Source organism: Lepidochelys olivacea, assembly GCF_965140295.1.
Source record: "Lepidochelys olivacea isolate rLepOli2 genome assembly, chromosome: 27".
NCBI classification, from domain to species: domain Eukaryota; kingdom Metazoa; phylum Chordata; order Testudines; family Cheloniidae; genus Lepidochelys; species Lepidochelys olivacea.
The window spans coordinates 13,988,460-14,006,375 of record NC_140437.1 but is presented as its reverse complement, the minus strand read 5'-3'; the positions used below and the strand labels follow the sequence as shown (position 1 = coordinate 14,006,375).

The 17,916-nt window shown below is 50.1% G+C and overlaps 1 protein-coding gene across 2 annotated transcripts; it reads left to right on the top strand.

The window, feature by feature from the left end:
• Positions 1-799: 799 nt before the first annotated feature.
• SP2 (Sp2 transcription factor) lies at positions 800-17,650 on the top strand. 2 transcript variants are annotated; one of them, XM_084615543.1, is made up of 8 exons: positions 1,006-1,082; positions 4,975-5,137; positions 9,951-10,027; positions 10,661-11,614; positions 12,266-12,566; positions 15,416-15,590; positions 15,719-15,912; positions 16,375-17,650. In XM_084615543.1, exons 3-8 carry the CDS (start codon positions 9,965-9,967, stop codon positions 16,473-16,475), a joined length of 1,788 nt encoding a protein of 595 aa, XP_084471669.1. In that variant the 5' UTR covers positions 1,006-1,082; positions 4,975-5,137; positions 9,951-9,964; the 3' UTR covers positions 16,476-17,650. The 2 variants fall into 2 exon arrangements, with proteins under 2 accessions (XP_084471668.1, XP_084471669.1); XM_084615542.1 differs by lacking the exon at positions 4,975-5,137 and having other exon boundaries at positions 800-1,082.
• The last annotated feature ends 266 nt before the right edge of the window (positions 17,651-17,916 follow it).

Genomic DNA, 17,916 nt, shown 5'->3' with positions numbered 1-17,916 from the left:
TGATACAGTTCATAATAATATGCATCCGATGAAGTGAGCTGTAGCTCACGAAAGCTTATGCTCAAATAAATTGGTTAGTCTCTAAGGTGCCACCAGTACTCCTTTTCTTTTTGCGAATACAGACTAACACGGCTGTTACGCTGAAACCTATGTATTTTATGTTACTAAAAGGAATTAGGTATTAATATGTAACTTCCTTCATCACACAGGATCCCACAACACTTTCCCTACAGGAATGCACTGACATGCAACCACTTCTGTGGTGGAACATGGCGGCTAATTGCATCATTTTCCCAAAAAAGTGGCTGTTGATTTATGTGCCTCTGATGTTGCGGAGGTGCTGAGTGCCCACAATGCCAGTCACTCTTTGGGAGCTGGGGGTGGGGTCAGCACCTCTTACAGTCCAGAGCTGGGCACCCAACCTCTGCAGCCAATTTGGAACAAGTTATGTACATTTGTAGAAGTGAAGGCCCAACACTGAAATGCAACCACCTCTGAAGGGGAACAGCTGTCGCTGTTACTAACCTTCCAGAATTCACAGCCCAGCTGATTTAGAAGAACCAATAAGAGGTTGAGCTGGACTGTCTGGCTTTTTAATTGGCTATTATACATATCAATCATCGGCTGTAGTGACCAATCGTAGAATTCTACTAAAAAAATCCCGCCTATTTTTAGTCCACTTCCCCCCCCCCGCATTCACTTGTCAATCAATTACCAGTGGGCGATAGTTTGGTCTTCCGTCTATTGGTAAGCCGCATCGTCAATCAGAAAGCCGTCTTTCTATTGATCTCCCAGATCCGTCCGTCATTCTCAAATGAGCCGCTCATTGGTGCAGCTGGCACTCCATCACTGGATCCGATTGATCGGCGGAGACGCCAATCAGGGGCTTGTGGCTCTTGACTGGGCACTGGCAGTGTGTCCGCGCTCCCATTGGCCAGGGAAGGTGCGGATCGGGTGGGGATTGGCCGTATGGCAGCCGAGGGGGCGGGGCGTTCAGGGCGGTGCCCGGGCGGCCGAGGAGGAGGAAGATGGCGCCGTGAGGGGGTCGGAGCCGCCGCCGCCGCCGCCTCCGCTCCAGCCGGGTCTGTGCACTTCGCTCACCCCTGCCCGGGGCGGGGGGGCCGGGCGGGCAGAGCGCGGGAGCTCCCGCCCCGGGGCCCGAGAGCGGGGGCGGGGCCGGGGCCGGGCCTGGGCTCCGGGGCCCGGGCAGCGGGGCGGGAGCGGCGCCGACCCGGGCGGAACGGGGACCCGGAAGGGGGCGTGGGGCTCCCTGCTCCGCCCTCCCCGGGCTGCGGGCGGGCGGCGCTTCCGGGGCCCGGGAGGAGGCGGGCGGGGATAACCCGCCTCCCTAAGAACCCGCAGCTCGTGCTGCGCCGGAGTCTCGGGGGGGGGGAGGTTTGCATGGTCCCCCGGGGCATTGGGGGCTATCAGGGATGGTGGGGGGGAGGGAAGTTTGCATGGTCCCCCGGGGCATTGGGCTGGGTATTGGGGGGCACTAGGGATGGGCAGGGAGGTTTGTATGGTCCCCTGCTGCATTGGGGGGGGTGGCATGGGGGAGGGAGGTTTGCATGGTTCCCCGGTGCATTGGGCTGGGCACTTGGGGGCATTAGGGATGGATAGGGAGTCAGGAGATTTGTGTGGTCCCCCAGTGCATTGGGGACACTGGGATTGGGCAGGGGGCTCAGGGTTTGCATCGTCCTCAGTGTATGGGGATAGGGTGAGGGACATTGGGACCATGCCAATCTCCATACCCCTCAACCCCAAGTGCATTGAGGTGGGTGTGGAGGGCACTTTGTTCCTAAGGGCTTGGTGTGGCACCTTGGGTAAAGGGGTGAATAGGCTGCCCGGGGATGGGCATGGTGTATGGAGGGGATTAACTGGATATCTACTTCCCTACAGTACAGGAGGTATGGTGGGGGTGAAACTGACGGGGTTAGCAGGGGTGTGTGGGGATGTAGGGATTCTTGGTCCCTGGGTGCTTGGAGCTGGAGAACCTCACCTGCATGGGATGCTTTGGGAACCACAGTGTGCAGCAGGACTGATGCTGATGGAAGTCTCTGCAGGGCCTGATCACCCTCTCATTCCCTGATGCTGCTGGAGTCCCAAGGGCCATGTTGTGTTTACTATCAAGCAGTTAAAATATCCACACCCTCCAGATGTCTCCTACTGTCTGTTATAGGGAGGCTGTGAAGTACGAGTTTAGAGACCAGAGTCTGGGACCAAGTGACTCAAAACAATATCTTGGGGTTAGGACTATGTTAAATCTAACTTATAAGAGTGTGTGTGTGCAGGCATGTGCCTGGGAGCCAGTCATCTGCATAACATGACATATATATTGTCAAAGCACTAGTAGCCATCTGTACTTTGTCCACGGTAGCACTCCCACTGTTACAGTACTATGAAACTGAAATAGTGGGGGATTTCCCTAAAAAGTCTATTGAGGACAAAGCAATACAGCACACTTAGTATAGCAAAGTAAAATGTAAGTCTTGTGTTGCCTTAGTGCAACCTGATGTGCTGGTTACAAATTTGGTTATAGTGAAAACTTTCTCCTTTGAGGGAAAAGAAGGTGTTACAGAATCAGAATTGATGATGAAGACACTCCAGAACTAACATATTGAAGTTTTGGTGCTAGAGAGACCACTCAGGTTAAACATTGTATCTTAAAAACAGTTTGCCTTAGTGATAAACACTTAAGAATATTAGAGGGGTGCTGTTAGGTTGAAATTGACACATTTTTTAAAAAATGGTTTTTACTAGAGATCACCCTTTGAATTCCTGAAAATAAATTTTATTTAAAATTTTCAGTTCCCTTGTGGATATTTACAAGGGTCTTATAAATTAGTATAACTGGCACTAAAGAATAAGTAATATCTAGCAAAAAGAAATAAGGCACACATTTTACAGGGAGGATAATTAACCACTTGAGCAACTTATCTGTGGATGCAGTTGAGTTTCTATCACTTCAGATTTTTAATAAATCAGGATTGGATTCTCTCTCTCAGATGCATGCTTTACTTCAACCAGAAGTTATGGCTGGATGCTGAAACCATTTGGTGAAATTCTCTGGCCTGTGTTGTGCAGGGGGTCAGACTAAATGATCACAGTGGTCTCTTCTGGCCTTAAATTCATAATATTTGTTTCTCCTTTGCTAGCTGCCTCTATGTCAGTGTTCTCAACCTTTCTAGACGATTGTACTGCTTTCTAGAGTCTGATTTATCTTGAGTACCCCCAAGTTTCATCTCACTTAAAAACTGATTTGGTAAACAAGTAGACATAAAAATACAAAAGTGTCACAGCACACTAGTACTGAAAAATTGCTGACTTTCTCATTTTTGCCATATAATAAAATAAATTTAAATATAAAATGGTACTTACATTTCAGGGTATAGTTTATAGAGCAGTATAAACAACTCATTGTTTATATGAAATTTTAGTTTGTACTGACTTCGCCAGGGCTTTCATGTAGCCTGTTGGAAAACTAGGCAAACATCTCGATGAGTTGATGTACCCCCTGGGAGGTCTCTGCATACCTCCAGGAGTATGTGGACCCCTGGTTAAGAACTACTGCTCTACAGGGTAACAGTGAAACCAACTAAACACACCGTGCTTGCCAATCCACAGAGTAAACACACTGAAAAAATATTTTTCCTGTAACTTCTTTTTGGCTGTGTCTATACTGAAAATGCTACAACAGCACAACTGCAGTGGTGCTGCTGTAGTGTTCCAGTGTAAACGCTCGCTACAGCAACAAGAGGGGTTCTCGTGGTGCGGTAGGTAATCCACCTGCCCAAAAGGCTAAGGTAGCTAGATTGACAGAAGAATTCCTCCATTGACCTAGCACTAGCTACACAGGGGGGTTAAATTGGCTTATTACGTCTCTCAGGGGGGTGTGTGTTGCATCACAAGCTAATAAGAACTTAAGAACAGCCATACTGGGTCAGACCAAAGGTCCATCTAATCCTTATGAACAATTTTACTAAGATCCATTTTTTCTCCATTAGCCTTAAATTTTGGACCTAATCTATCTGGCAGTCCTATTAAATGTAGAACTAGAGCTCTGCTCACCTACCCAATGTGCAGCTCCAAGCATCTTGTTGACACTAAACAAATAATACATAACCATTGTGAAGAATTGAGAAATAAAACCAAAATCTGACTTGTGGGTTTAGGAATTATTTTTAAATATCCTGAATCTGCTGTCTGACTGCAGTAAACATATATTTCTAATCCTCTGCAAAAGAGGAAGCTTCTGTCCCCATCTTTCAATTGGTTTAACATCTTATTCCTTTTTAGGCCTGTCCCCAGTAAGAACAGAGCCATGTTACCTAAAGCTGTGATTTGGTGAGGTCAGCTGTAGCCACATGTACAAAGGCTGCTTTTGGTTAGGTGGATGTTCCTTTGTGTTTTTTATTTCCAGTGTAGTTTCTTTCACACATGAACTCCAGCCATGCAACGTGATCCATATGGGTGGGAAGGATGGTTCAGTGGTTAGGGGGCCAGCCTGGGAACTGAGAATTGTGGGATTAAATCCCTGTTCCACCACAGACTTGCAACCTCAGGCAAATCACTCAGCCTCTCTGTTCCTCAGTTTCCCATATGTAAAATGGGGGCAATACTTTCCTACCTCAGAGGGGTGTTGTGAGAATAAATATATTAAAGATTGTGAGGCACTTGGATCCTACAGTAATGTAGTAAGTACCATAGATAGATCTTTTACACCTGCGTAGTCTTCATATCTCTGTAGAAGACTGCCTGCGTAGACCAGATTGCAGGACTTGGAGACATGTTTTGCCACTTGTGGTACTGAGTATTGATAGGTGTGTTATGTAAGTATTTGCATAGGCTCTTTATACTGAGAAGGAAGTTGTGGGTACAAAGGAAAATTTCCTGATGGCAGAGCTTCAATGAAAGGGGCTAATTATCATTAGGGGAAAAAAACCCAAACCACTCTTCCCTTTATATCTTTTGTAGAATGTTGAAGATAATGGCAGAGTTTCAAAAAATTAAGTCTTGTGACAAGTGAAGCAGTCGCCTTTCAGAAAACCTACCAATCGTGCTGGTGTGAATGTTCCAGCTGGCTTCTAACAGGCGTTACTACTGGCTGGAAATGGGTTCTTATTGGCTGGCGCGATTGGTAAGTTTTCTTGTTCTTGTTGTGCAGCTTGATTGCTCAGTTTGCAGTTCGGTGGAGTTTTTAAATGCATTCTAAACTAACGAAGAGAGCTGTTTAGCCTGCATGCTTAAAGACTCGGTATCTGGACAGTTAGCTAGTACCTACGTGTCCCTGTTTGTGTATCCGAGGGCAGGAACAAGTCCTAATTGTATTTGCTCAGATAACTTGATAAAAGAAACAACTCTTCAGCCAGCAGTCTTCCAAGGCAGAGAGCCAAAGTACAGTGGGAATGGGGTGGACAGAGAGGTTGTAACTTTGAGTGAGCGCTCTCTGACAGGTTCAAGGGGTGTTCTGTTCCGTTTGGCACTTGACTGTAGTTGTGGGTTTACAGAAGGGCAAAGTGACTCTGAATTGTTAAGTGACTTCTTGGTGAATAAGTGAGTAGCTCACAGCAAACTGCTGTTAGATGATGACAAATGCTGATAGTTTGCCAAGGAGGAACTTCTCCTGCTTCTCATAAAGGTCTGTAGCCCAGAAGACTACAGGCTTGGAAACATTTACTCTAGTAAATTATGGTTCTGTCCCCAAATCTGAATTGGACAGAGAGATGGGCTCCTGGAAGTTGTGTTTAAGTAGCCCATTGGTCTTACCATGCTGTAAGTGGATTTGTACTCTGCTGCCTTTTCAAAATGTCAAACTGTCACCAGGGGATGTTGGGAGGAAATGTTTGGGTGACAGATTAACACTGGGTTCAAACAGCAAACACAGAGAGATGACTTTTCTCTCCACATTTATCCCCCTAATTGATTTATAAAGGTTAATGACACCCCCCCCCCCAAGCCCCTTTAATGTGTTTCATTTTTTGGCCTGGCTTAATGTCACTCATGTGCCATCCAAGAAATTAATCCATAGCAGTTCCTGCTTCTGCTGAAAGGGAGGGTACAGTCATTTAGGTTGGGCAGGAGTTCAAGCCCCTGGTTTTCTGGGAAAAATCTACCCTTTTATCAAAGGCCAGCGAGCTGGGCGCTAACATCTGATGCTTCGGTGGCTGAGAGGTTACCACAGTGAATGAGCAAGAGTGGCTTGAAGGGAATGGATGCCCTTCTGTCAGAACTGGTGCAAATAATTTCCATCTGATGATGTCCCAGGCTCTGGGATCTCTAAACTGGCTCTCTGTGAGGATTTATGCACTTGGCCATGGCAGGATGTGAAACAGCCTTTGTGTAGCTTTGGGAGAAGCCTGGAGTCTTTCCTTACTCAGTGTTGAACTGTCTGCTTTTGGGAAGTGGACTCCTTGGTGACTTGGCTTGGAACCCTCTAGCTCAGTTTGTTTGCTACTCTCTGTTTGGGGAAAGGTTCGGCATTGCTCAGAGAGAAGTTTTGTGTCTCTGCTGACCAACGATAGTTTTAAAGACTGGTCAGTAACATTCAGGGCAGTCAAAACAGCAAACAGGAGAATGAGGGCAAAGGACATTGACGTTACTAAGTGTTATGGGTTTAATTGCATCTGAAATATATAAATAGCGTTTCTCCTAGCCCTGAGCTGTATTAAGATCTTATGACTGGCTCCTGTGTTGAGTAAAGTGTAGACACACACTGATTCCTAGAGCTACTCCTTACACTGATAATCAAATTAAGCAGCACAGTATGTTAATTCACTAGGTCTCTCCATTGACCTACCTGTAAGAAATACTGATGTAATTCAGTTATATTTACTATTTATTATTTATACTGTGGTAGCCTGCAGGAGCCCCAGTCACTGACCCTGGCCCTATGGTGCTAGGTATTGTACAGACAGAGGGTCCTGCCCCAAACAGCTTGTCATCTAGAGATAAGACATGAGACAGCAGGTGAATACCAACAGATTGGGGAGCAGAAGGGAACAATAAGACAGTCCTGGTCAGCATGATGGGCAGTGGCCTTAGCACACCAGCCGCCTAACCGTTGTCAAGTTTTTTAGAGGCATCATGGCCTAGGAGAGTTTGCAGGAGGTCAGGGGCGTGGCTTTGCGGATGGTTACAGATATCCTCCTTCCATACGTGAGAGGCAGTGTGGAAGAAAGTACTATCAAGCACTAGTCAAGAATATCCACCTTGTCTGAATCACCGGAGAAGTAGTCAAATCTTGTAGCTGGTGGTAAATAGCCCCAGGGTTCACACTCCTGGCATGTCAAGACTGTATTCCTTTCCTCCCATCTTTTCATAGGCTGAGGCAGACTGAGCTGTCATGTGCGGTGTGTCTCCGATTGTATAGAGACCGTGCCTGCCATTCTGTTTCTCTCCCATTGTGGTGTCTTCCTTTACACTGTTACTTAGGGTGTTGGTTGCTGTTCTTGGGGGGTGTGGATACTGCATCCTTGATTTGACTGCTATGGCTCATGGGTGTGCAGGGTGCATGGGTACTGTACATCTCCCCAAGGTTGGGAGCCGAAGCTGGAGAGCTGCCTACCCATTCTGAGATCATTCCATGCTTTGCTGTGAGGACCCGTCTCCTTGTAAATGGGCTGATTTTGCTCATAGCAGCAAAGCGAAGCAAACTGGAACTAAATGCTTCCCCTCCCTATTAGCTAAGACTTGGCTTCTCCATGTCATGAGTGGATCACTTTTCTTGGACTTCAGCATTTGCCTTCTGCTTACGGGGAGGCCGTGTCTTCACCAGGGGGAAAAAAGGTGGTTTTGAATCATTTGTTAGTATGCTAGTGTGGACTTAGGCAATTGTTGTTTTTACAAGTGTTAGCTAGTCGAGATAAACCGTAGGCCCTCCCCGCATTCATCTCGACACTTGTGAAACTACAGACTGCCTTGTCCACACTGGCATTTTACCATGTGGTCCAAAACCAGCCTCTTTTTCCTTGTGCAGATGCAGCCTTTGGTTGGGGCTAGTGTATTGTCAGTGTTTCTGAAAGAGGATGCCAGACCTTTAGGCCGAAGATCACCCCTCCCTTTGTCTCTCTGAGATGGGAGAGTGTCTGTGAACACCCATATTCCTCAAATGTCCATAACTCCCCATTTCAAATCCGTACCCTGCCAGTGATTGTAACGCAGAGAGTTTGGGCTTAAAAAAGCTCCTACTGGCATGTCTTCTAGGTAAATATTATCAAGCTATTGAGCCATACCAAGAATGTTAGGTGGGATGACCGGGGAATTTGCCAAAGGAAATATCATGGACAAAATGTCTTCTCCAGGACAAAAGACTCTGCAAGTTCTAAGGATTTAGGAGGGTCTTTTCCTGGCTTCACTGTATTTAAGCCTGTAACAAAGCAATCCTTTCTGCTGTGCTCGTTGCAACCTTCCTCATTCCCTTCTGTCTCGCTGGAGTCTGCAGCATGAGCGTTAGGGCTGAGAAGTTGAGAACTTGCCCACTCCTGTCAGAAGGGTGTTAGTGGAGAAGCGCAAGTATTTCCATTAAGTGCTAACAGTATTAACCTTTTCACTGCTGACGGTCATACTGGAAACCTCCAGCGAGTGCTGGACCTGTCAGGTTCTGATGCTGTGTAACAGGAATATAGTATCTAATCAGAGTATTCAAATAATTGAGATGGTTGCTACTGCAGGCTCTGCTTCCATCTGCTAAATGTGTCAAACAAGCACTTTTCTTACCCTGTCTCCACCTAGTGTAGCCTCATCCTTGTCCTGAGCTCTTCTCTCTTCCCATTCAGTTGCCTATTTCAAACCCTGTGTACTCCACTCTCTAGCTTTGGCTCTCATGAAATCATCCGCCGTGCTTTCTTGTCCTTTTGTTTTGCGTGCTGCAGCTATATGTCCTCCCTGTCCATCTGCACATTAGCATTTTCCTTTCGACCTCCCGCAGTTGCACTGCAAGCAGGGGACCTCCAGCAGAGAGTTATCCCATAATTGCATAATGACTTCTACACATTCTGCACCAATAACACACCAAAGTAATCGGCACTGACTCTGTTTCCAACCCAAAACAGCATTAAAACTTTACCCTGATAGAAAACTTCAGGTATGTCTACACTGCAAAAAAAAAAAAAAAAAAAAAACCATGGCAGTGAATCTCCGAGCCCAGGTCCACAGCCTCGGCACTGAAAACAGCAGTGTAGACTGTTTGGACTCCAAAGCCCAGGGAGTGGGGTGGGCTTTAGAGCCTGAGCTCCAGCCCAAGCCAGAATGTCTACATGGCTGTTTTTAGTCTATAGACCCAGGCTCGGAGATGCCCTGCACAGGGGTTTTTTGGCAGTGTAGACATTCCCTTGGAAGCAAACAGAAGGCAACATGGACCTGCAGAGAGAGTACTGGACTGGGAGTCAGACCAGAGGATCTACTCTTCTTTCTGCTGCTGATCTTCATGGCCTCGGGCAAGTCTCTGGGCTTCCGCCCACCCTTTCTCTGTCTGGTCTGTGTAGACTGTAAGCTCTTCAGGGCAGGGACTATCTGTCTCTTCCTCTGTGTTTGTAGAGTGCCCAGTGCAGCAGAGCCCCAACCTCCATGCAAGGCCCCTAGGTGCTGCTAAGACACAAATAAATAATCGAGGAAGTCCATCCATTTCCCTCTGTCTTCTGATCCTTTGCTTCTGTTTGCTGCCCATGGTGATGTAATGGTCCCTTCTACCATTAGCAACAATCCATGCAAAGGTTGAAATAACAAATTGCGAATCGATAAAATCCCACTTCATATGAAGGCGCATGCTGCCAGGAACTGAGCCGTTCGTTGCGTCAGCGCTGATGATTTTGGAAGGCGAGATTAGTTCAGAGGACGGACGCGTTATGTGACTCCTTTAGGCGTCGGGGCTGGGGGTGATGCAGAAGGGTGAGAACTACTCCTTGTTGTCAACGTTAGCCTTACTCCTCCTCCTGTGTGTTTCCTCCCTGCAGGTCAAGAGGACAATATGGCAGCCACTGCGGCAGTCAGTCCTAGTGAATACCTGCAGCCTGCTGCCTCCACAGCACAGGTGAGAGGGCGACTGCGTGGCTCCTTACTGTGGCATTGAGAACTGCGGGGGACACACCACGCACAACTGTGTAATGTGCTTGTGAAACCGTTTTGCTAGTGGCTGCTTTACTGCGCCCTCAGGGGATCAGCATCTCCTGCAGAGCTTCCTCCCCTGTCTCTGTAGAGGTTGGTGCTGTTGATTTGGAAGGAAGGGTGGCCTTGTAAATAGGGCTTTGGAGCGGAGCCCGCGAGCAGCTCCAGAGCAGTGGAGCTGCAGGTTTTTGCCTGGAGCTGGAGTGGAGCCGGAGCACAGCTCCAAAGCCCTGCTTGTAAAACACAGGACCGGAAGCCAGGTCTCCTGGTTTGTCTTCCTAGTTCTGCCACTGAGTCACTTTGTGGCCTTGGAGAAGTCCCTTCCCCTCTGTGTTTCATTTTCCCCATCTGCTTAATGGGTCTAGTAACACCAGCCTATCTCCGAAGGGGGATGTGCTTTGAGATCAAAGGCACTGGTGATGGGTAAGGAAGATTCTGACAGCTGTACAGAAACCTTAGAAGCTTGCTTTGTGTTTACATCACCTCTGAAACTGATCTCCTGCATCAGCTGAACCAACTCAATTCGAACCCGTCTCTTCATTCCTGTCTCCTCCTCTAGGACTCTCAGCCATCTCCACTAGCCCTGCTTGCAGCGACATGTAGCAAAATCGGTCCTCCTGCCGTGGAAGCCGCCGTCACTCCTCCGGCCCCTCCTCAGCCCACACCTCGAAAACTTGTCCCCATCAAACCCGCACCAGTTCCTCTGGGTTCCAGTAAGAACAGCTTTGGGATCTTGTCGTCGAAAGGGAACCTCTTCCAGATCCAAGGGTCTCAGCTTGGGACATCCTATCCTGGGGGGCAGCTGGTTTTTGCCATTCAGAATCCAACCATGATCAACAAAGGGGCCCGCTCGTCTACGAACATCCAGTACCAGACTGTCCCTCAGATTCAAGCAGCAGGGGGGCAGACCATACAAGTTCAACAGAACCTAGCCAACCAGATTCAGATTATTCCCGGCACTAACCAAGCGATCATTACCCCCTCCTCTTCCACGCACAAGCCTGTGCCAATCAAGCCGGCTCCCGCGCACAAGGCCGGGGCATCGTCTGTGCAGAGTGCAAGCAATGTTGTCAAGCTGACCGGTGGCGGCAACATGACACTAACCCTGCCAGTTAATAACCTGGTGAATGCCGCGGACCCTGGCGCTCCAGCTCAGATCATAGCCGAGAGCCCGTCAAAACCCTGTAAAAAGACTAGAAAGAAAGCCATGTCACCAGCCCAGACGACAGCCATGGCTGTGGCCGAGCAAGTGGAAACAGTGTTGATAGAGACTACGGCAGATAACATAATCCAGGCAGGAAATAACCTGCTGATAGTGCAGAGTCCTGGCTCAGGCCAGCCAGCGGTGGTGCAGCAGGTCCAGGTGGTCCAACCCAAGCAAGAGCAACAGGTGGTACAGATTCCCCAGCAGGCCCTGAGAGTGGTCCAGGCGGCCTCTGCCACACTCCCTACCGTCCCCCAGAAGTCCTCTCAGAACTTTCAGATCCAGGCAGCTGAGCCAACTCCTACGCAGGTACCAGGTCCTTAACGCTTTCTGGGGGGTACATCTGTGTCTGGGAGATCCACCGACGATCAGTGACTCAGCTGGTGGTGTGTAAGGAAAGGCAGAGTGGCCAGGGGGTACTGCATGAGATAGGAATCTCTTTGCAGGCGGGGTTTGTGTTTAGAAATACCTGGGCAACTTCTCCTTTCAAGCTATGTATTGGAAGCCCAGACTTCCATGTTATGCAAGCATGGTGGTTTGATGTGTCGCGAGGGAGGTGGAAGGCGTCTTTTCGTCTGTTGTAGGGAGAGGGGTGGATGTGACTGCTGTGTGGCAAGCAGTCACCTTCCTATGTGTTAGAAGCCTTTCTTGTGATGGATCCTTGCAGGACTTGCCTTATTTTTACATAGCCAACTCCTGATTCTTGACTGATCATGAGTAGGTGGAGAGATCCAGGGCGGCCCCAGCGCTGGGAGGGCACAGAAAACCCCTCTCACAGGCTGGCCGTAGTGTACGTTAATTACATTTAATTCCTCGCGAATTGCGGACTTACTATGGTGGCGTTGGGTGTCCTGGACCCGAAGCCCATCGTCCCAATCCTGTGAGTCACACGGGGCCGTATTTGTGCTCTGGCTAAGCGACGGCTGGTCTGAGTCCTTTCCCGTTTCCTTCTTCCTTCAGGTCTACTTCAAAACACCTTCAGGGGAGCTGCAGACCGTGCTACTTCAGGAAACCCCGGCTGTGACGGTGGCCCCTTCTCCCACCTCCTGCAGCAGCCCCATGTCCCGCAGTGCCCAAGCAGGAGGAAGCTGCAAAAAGCCAGCTGCCCGCAAAGAGCGCCCCCTGCCGAAGATCGCCCCTGCTGGAGGCATTATCAGCTTGAACGCCGCCCAGCTGGCGGCTGCGGCCCAGGCGATGCAGACCATCAACATTAACGGTGTCCAAGTCCAAGGCGTACCTGTCACAATCACCAACACCGGAGGTGGGATATGCACTGTTACACCCTAGTGCTAGGGATGTGATGTGTGCTGATTGGGGAGGTGGGCGGGGTAGGGGGGGAAGAAACTATCTGAGCTCCCAAAGCCTTAAAGGTTCTGGGGGCCAGGAACTTCCTCGCTGGCTGCGTAGATTTCATTTGGATCTTAAGCCAAGCCCTGGTGCCCGTGACCGAGTACTGCAGAGTGTTAACTGTCCTACAATTCTATAGCCCCTTTTGTCCCAAAAGATCCCTCGTTGTATCTCACTGCAGCCCTAGGGAGGCCTCGCCTGATAGATCAGCTGTGCTGAGCCCCAGACTCTACAAGGGTGCTTCACAGCCTCTCTGAGCAACCAAGTTAATTAATGAAAGCAGGGATTGATAGTCACACCTGTCTGAGGGCTGACTTGCTCTGTTGGGTCCTGAACCAATCTCCCAAAAGTCCTGGTAGATGTACGGACCCAGTGAGTTTTAAGCTCACCTACTTATCAGACCACCCCGAGACTAGAGGCAGATGGTTTGGAGAGCTGGAATTCCTGCTTTGTCCTAGTCTATCCCTGTCAGGTGGTATGAGAGGGTACTGTACCAGCCCTCCTGCCGATTTCCATCTTGATTCTTTTGCCTTTCAACTGCCTGTTGTTTAGGCAGCGGCTATTTAAAACAAAACCATTAGTGCTAGAACCCAAAAGCTTGGAATCCCAGCTTCCAAGCAGTGTAAAGCCTTCATCTCTTCTCTCCAGCACAGGGGTTCTCAAACTTCACTGCACCACAGACCCTTCTGACAAGAAAATTACCATATGACCCTGGGGGAAGTAGGGGGCTGGAGACCGAGCCCCGCCATCCTGGGTGGGGTTGGAACTTGGCCTTCAGCTTCAGTCCTGAGCCCCAGCAAGTCTAATGCTGGCCCTGGCGACCCCATTAAAATGCGGTTGCGGCCCACTTTGGAGTCCCGGCCCACGGTTTGAGAACCACTGCTCTAGCAGGTGGTGGGTTATTCCCTGCCACAATCACATGGGGAAGGCTACTGCGAAAGTGCTTCCAGTAGTCAGACCACTACAGATGCTTTCAGGATCTCTAAAATTTTCCACGCGCTGGTCACGGACTAGTGATGAGAAAGAAATCCAGTGAATTCTGAGTGGCTGAGCATCCCAAGCCATGACAGCTCCTGCTTCATAATGCCCTTGCTGTTCAGTTCTGGACACAGCCCTGTGTCCTCTTCTTAGGGCAAGTGACTTTCCTACCATGCCAGAGAAAATATCAAAACCACAACTGCCATCCTGCATTTGTGCAGGCTGGAAGTAATGGTGAGTCTTAGCCCAGTCTCCAGATCTCTTTAGCAACAGAGAGTTTGCAAATACTGCACTGCATTCAACTCCTCCTGTTCCAAGGTGGCATTGCAGACATAGACACTTCCTTTCATAACTGACTTCGGAGAATCATGGCTCTGTGGTGTGCTCCATCATTGCCTGCATCTGCCCCCAGCCAATGTGGTAGATCGACCTGTTGCTCTCAGTGGCACGTTTCTGCATTCCAGAGCTCAGCTGGGAGGCGTTTGCTGCAGGAAGCATCAGGAAAGGAAGTTCTGTCTGGGAAAAGGCAATCTGTTTGCTGATCCAGAAAGACCTGCCAGAGGGCTTCTTCCTCAGCAGGAAGTGGCAAGATTCCCAGCTGGATTTTTAAGTTGGAAGCTGTCCTTCCTCGCTTGGCTAAACCAAAGCAGTGTAAAATACAGAACGGTTGCTAAGTGAGCTGCCATGATTTGTGGCTTGCACACAAATCTGTCCCGAAACCAGCAAATAAATGAATCGGCACTGGCCAGATGTTCACTCCTGTCTGCATCATCCACCGTGGTGTAGTGGTTTCATGGTAAATTACCAGCTACCAGCTGAGGAGGCTAGTCCTGAGATGATGATGGAACCTTCCACCTCAAGGGTTGCAAGTTCAGATCCAGCCCAGGCTCTGCAGGGCCTGCTGGCTGTTCCATACGTGAGATGAGTTGATGGGTGTCTCAGCCCTGTTTCCACAGTTGGCGCTTATTGGCCACTTGCTTGGAGGGCCCCCATGGTGAAGCCAAGCACTGTGGAAGCTGAGCTGCCCTCTCTGCTGCAGAGAAAGGATCCCTGCAGAGCAGTCTTGAGGCCTGCTGAAGGGAAAGCATCTGCTCAGTAGTTACAGGGCTTCGGTCTGAAGAGGCGCTGAGCTGACCTTTTTCAGCAGCATTGAAGGATGTTGGATTTCCGTCACCCAGGGGCCCTGGGAGGATCAATTCCACTCGCTGACATTGACATCAGTTTTCTTCTTTCCAGCCCCCGGCGCGGCCCAGGCTCCCGCGTCCCTGAAGCCGGAGCTTGGAGCTGGCCCCTCAGGGTGCCAGGTAAGTCCCATTTTTTTTGTAAATATATTGCACGTTTTTTCAAAGTTTCTTTTTCGTTTCCTGTTCCGATTGTTCCCCCCCGCCCCCAAGGGTTAAATTGAAAACTTTGAAAAACCGCACAGTATATTCAGAAAAAAGGGACTTGCCTCCCCCTTAAAGGGCCAGCACCACAGGGGGGTCCAGGGCCGTTGGGACACTGCATACTAGGGTGGCACAGAGGAGAAAGGAAGCAAAATCTGGGGGTGCTGAGTAGGGACTGGTCACATTATTGGAGCTGGTTCCTTTCCCTTTGCCAGGCCTCCCTTTTAAGGATTTGATCTGCTTAGGCAGCTGGAGCATTGCCTGTGTGGGGAATATGGGAAAAGAGGCGTGTACAACGCCAGCAGCGAGACGTTTGCGTCTCCGCTTGGGGTTGGGGGTCTCCCAGGGGAACGCCGAGCAGCAGCCTTAATACCCTTCTCCCTCTGCTTCTCACCCGCAGGCCAGCAGCAGCTGACAGTCCAAAACGTGTCTGGCAACAACCTGACCATCAGCGGCCTGAGCCCAACCCAGATCCAGCTGCAGATGGAGCAGGCGCTGTCCGGGGAGATCCAGCCTGGGGAGAAAAGGCGGCGCATGGCATGCACCTGCCCCAACTGCAAGGACGGGGAGAAAAGGTGAGCGGGCAGATGGGGGCGGGACAGGTGATTGTCGGGGGGAGAGACAGACAGTGCCAGCCATCTCTGCCCCTCCCCACCCCCACATCAGCAAGAGTAACAGTCGCGATGGTTTCCTGTCCCTGCAGGTCAGGGGATCAGGGGAAGAAGAAACACATCTGCCACATCCCTGAGTGTGGCAAAACTTTCCGCAAGACCTCACTGCTGCGGGCCCACGTCCGCCTGCACACGGGCGAGCGCCCCTTTGTCTGCAACTGGGTCTTCTGCGGGAAGCGGTTCACGCGCAGCGATGAGCTGCAACGGCACGCCCGGACGCACACAGGTCTGTTGCCCGCCGCACCTGCTCCCCATCTCCCGTGTCCCACCAGGAGAGCCCTGCCGTGTCTCGGAGCTGGTCTTGTGGGACTGTCTCCCCCCTCTCCTGCTTCCGCTTCACCAGTAACCCCAGAGCATGCTGCCGCCTTGCCCGCCGAGCGCTTTGCTGACTAGGCGATGGGGAGGGGGGCTCCAGAGCATATGGGGTCTCTGCTGCTTTCGCGTCGCCCCAGCTGCAGCTTGGCACAGATCCGTCATCTCCCTGCAGGGGGAGGGACGGGGCGTTAGCTGTACACACGGGGAGCTGGGCGGGAAGGGGAGCATGCATCGGTGCATTCCCCCTTCCCGGCATGAGGACGCAACACGCGCCCTTCCGGGCGTAAGTCTAGAGCTGGAGCGATCGAGGCTCGGCTGCAGCAGCAAGCACTGGCCTCTGGCGCGTTGAACGTTGCTCTTGTTTCCCTGGCAGGTGATAAGCGTTTTGAGTGTGCACAGTGCCAAAAGCGCTTCATGAGAAGTGACCACCTGACGAAGCACTATAAAACCCACCTGGCCACCAAGAACTTGTAGGGTTAGCGGCAGCCAGACGCGGGGGCCGCCAGCTGGCCCTCGAGCACTGGCTAAGCCCCGCACTGCCATGGACAGTCCCCGGCATGGGTACGGCGTAGGGGTTGGGCAGACGGCCAGCCTGGGACTCCAGAGCCGTAGTCGCGCTCCTGGCTTTGATACCCTCCCAGAGGTGTCTGCGCGGGGAGAGGAGTCATTGCTGATCTTCCTTCCTCGGAAGCCATCCGCCTTCCAGCACAGTCCTTGGGAATCCAGCTCCTTCCTCCGCAGAGCGCGTCAGAGCCGGACATTGATTGCACGGGCCGGGACGAAGGGGAAGCCCTTATTTCCAAAGGAAAATGCTGACGTGGGTGCGAGCGGCAGATGCTCCTCGCTGCGTCGCGGGCTGGGGGGACTGAACAAGCCGTGCCGTGCCATCCTCATGTAAACGGAACAAGGATGCCGGTGAAACTTTCTCATGGTGCCCCCCCATTCCCTGCGCTTGTGAAGCTTCGACACAGCGGGGGGCAGCACTCCACAGACAGCCCACCTGGCGCTCTGCGGCACATTCCTACTTTATATTTAAAATCTATAAATATCTATAAATATCTCTCTCTATAAACTCCTTTGGAAGGCCCTTTTTTTCTATGGAAATTGTTGCCTTATGCTCCCAGCTCCCAAGTATGAACACTGTGTATCGTGAGTGCTTTTTTTTTTTTATTATTTAATTGAGCCCGTTTAATAATCTGCCCTCCCAATCCTTTTCCCTCCAAAGTTCTTTTCTAATTATGAATTGAAGAGGTTTTTTTCCTCTCCGCTGATTTATTTTTCCTTTTCATTTCTCAGTGACATGGCATTTCCTTTTGAATCTTGGATCTTTAAATCCTCTTTTGCCCATAATGCCAACCTCCACCCCCACCCCCGGCAGCCCATCACTGTGTATAGTGTATATTGTATCATAGACTATATTGCTTCCGTGTTTACTACATGTTTCAAAAACATATGGCTTGTTATTTTTGAGCTTTTAAATTAAAAAAAAAAATCCACTTTATTTTTTAGTTGTAACTGCTTGAGGTATGTTTTATGAATTAAGTGACAGATCTGTTGTTCTTTATTAACGATGTAACTGGCTGGCTGGTGAAGAGTCAGCCAAGAGTTTTTTCTTGCTAAATAAATTTAGTCGCCAGAGGCAAACCCAGCATGGGAAGCAAAGGATCCTTTGTCTTGTAAGCGTGACGCCTGGTAAAAGGGACCAGTTTTTGGGGAGTGGTGGGGGGTGACCAGGTCAGTTGTTTGTATCACAGTAGCACCAAGAGACCCGCTGAGATTTCAACCCCATCCACTGGAGCCACCTACATTGTCTCTGCCCCAAGGAGCTGACAATCTACCTAGACAAGGCAAAAGCTGGGAGGAGAAAGGTCGGGGCACAGAGGGGAAGTGACTTGCTCAAGGTCAGTGGGAGAGC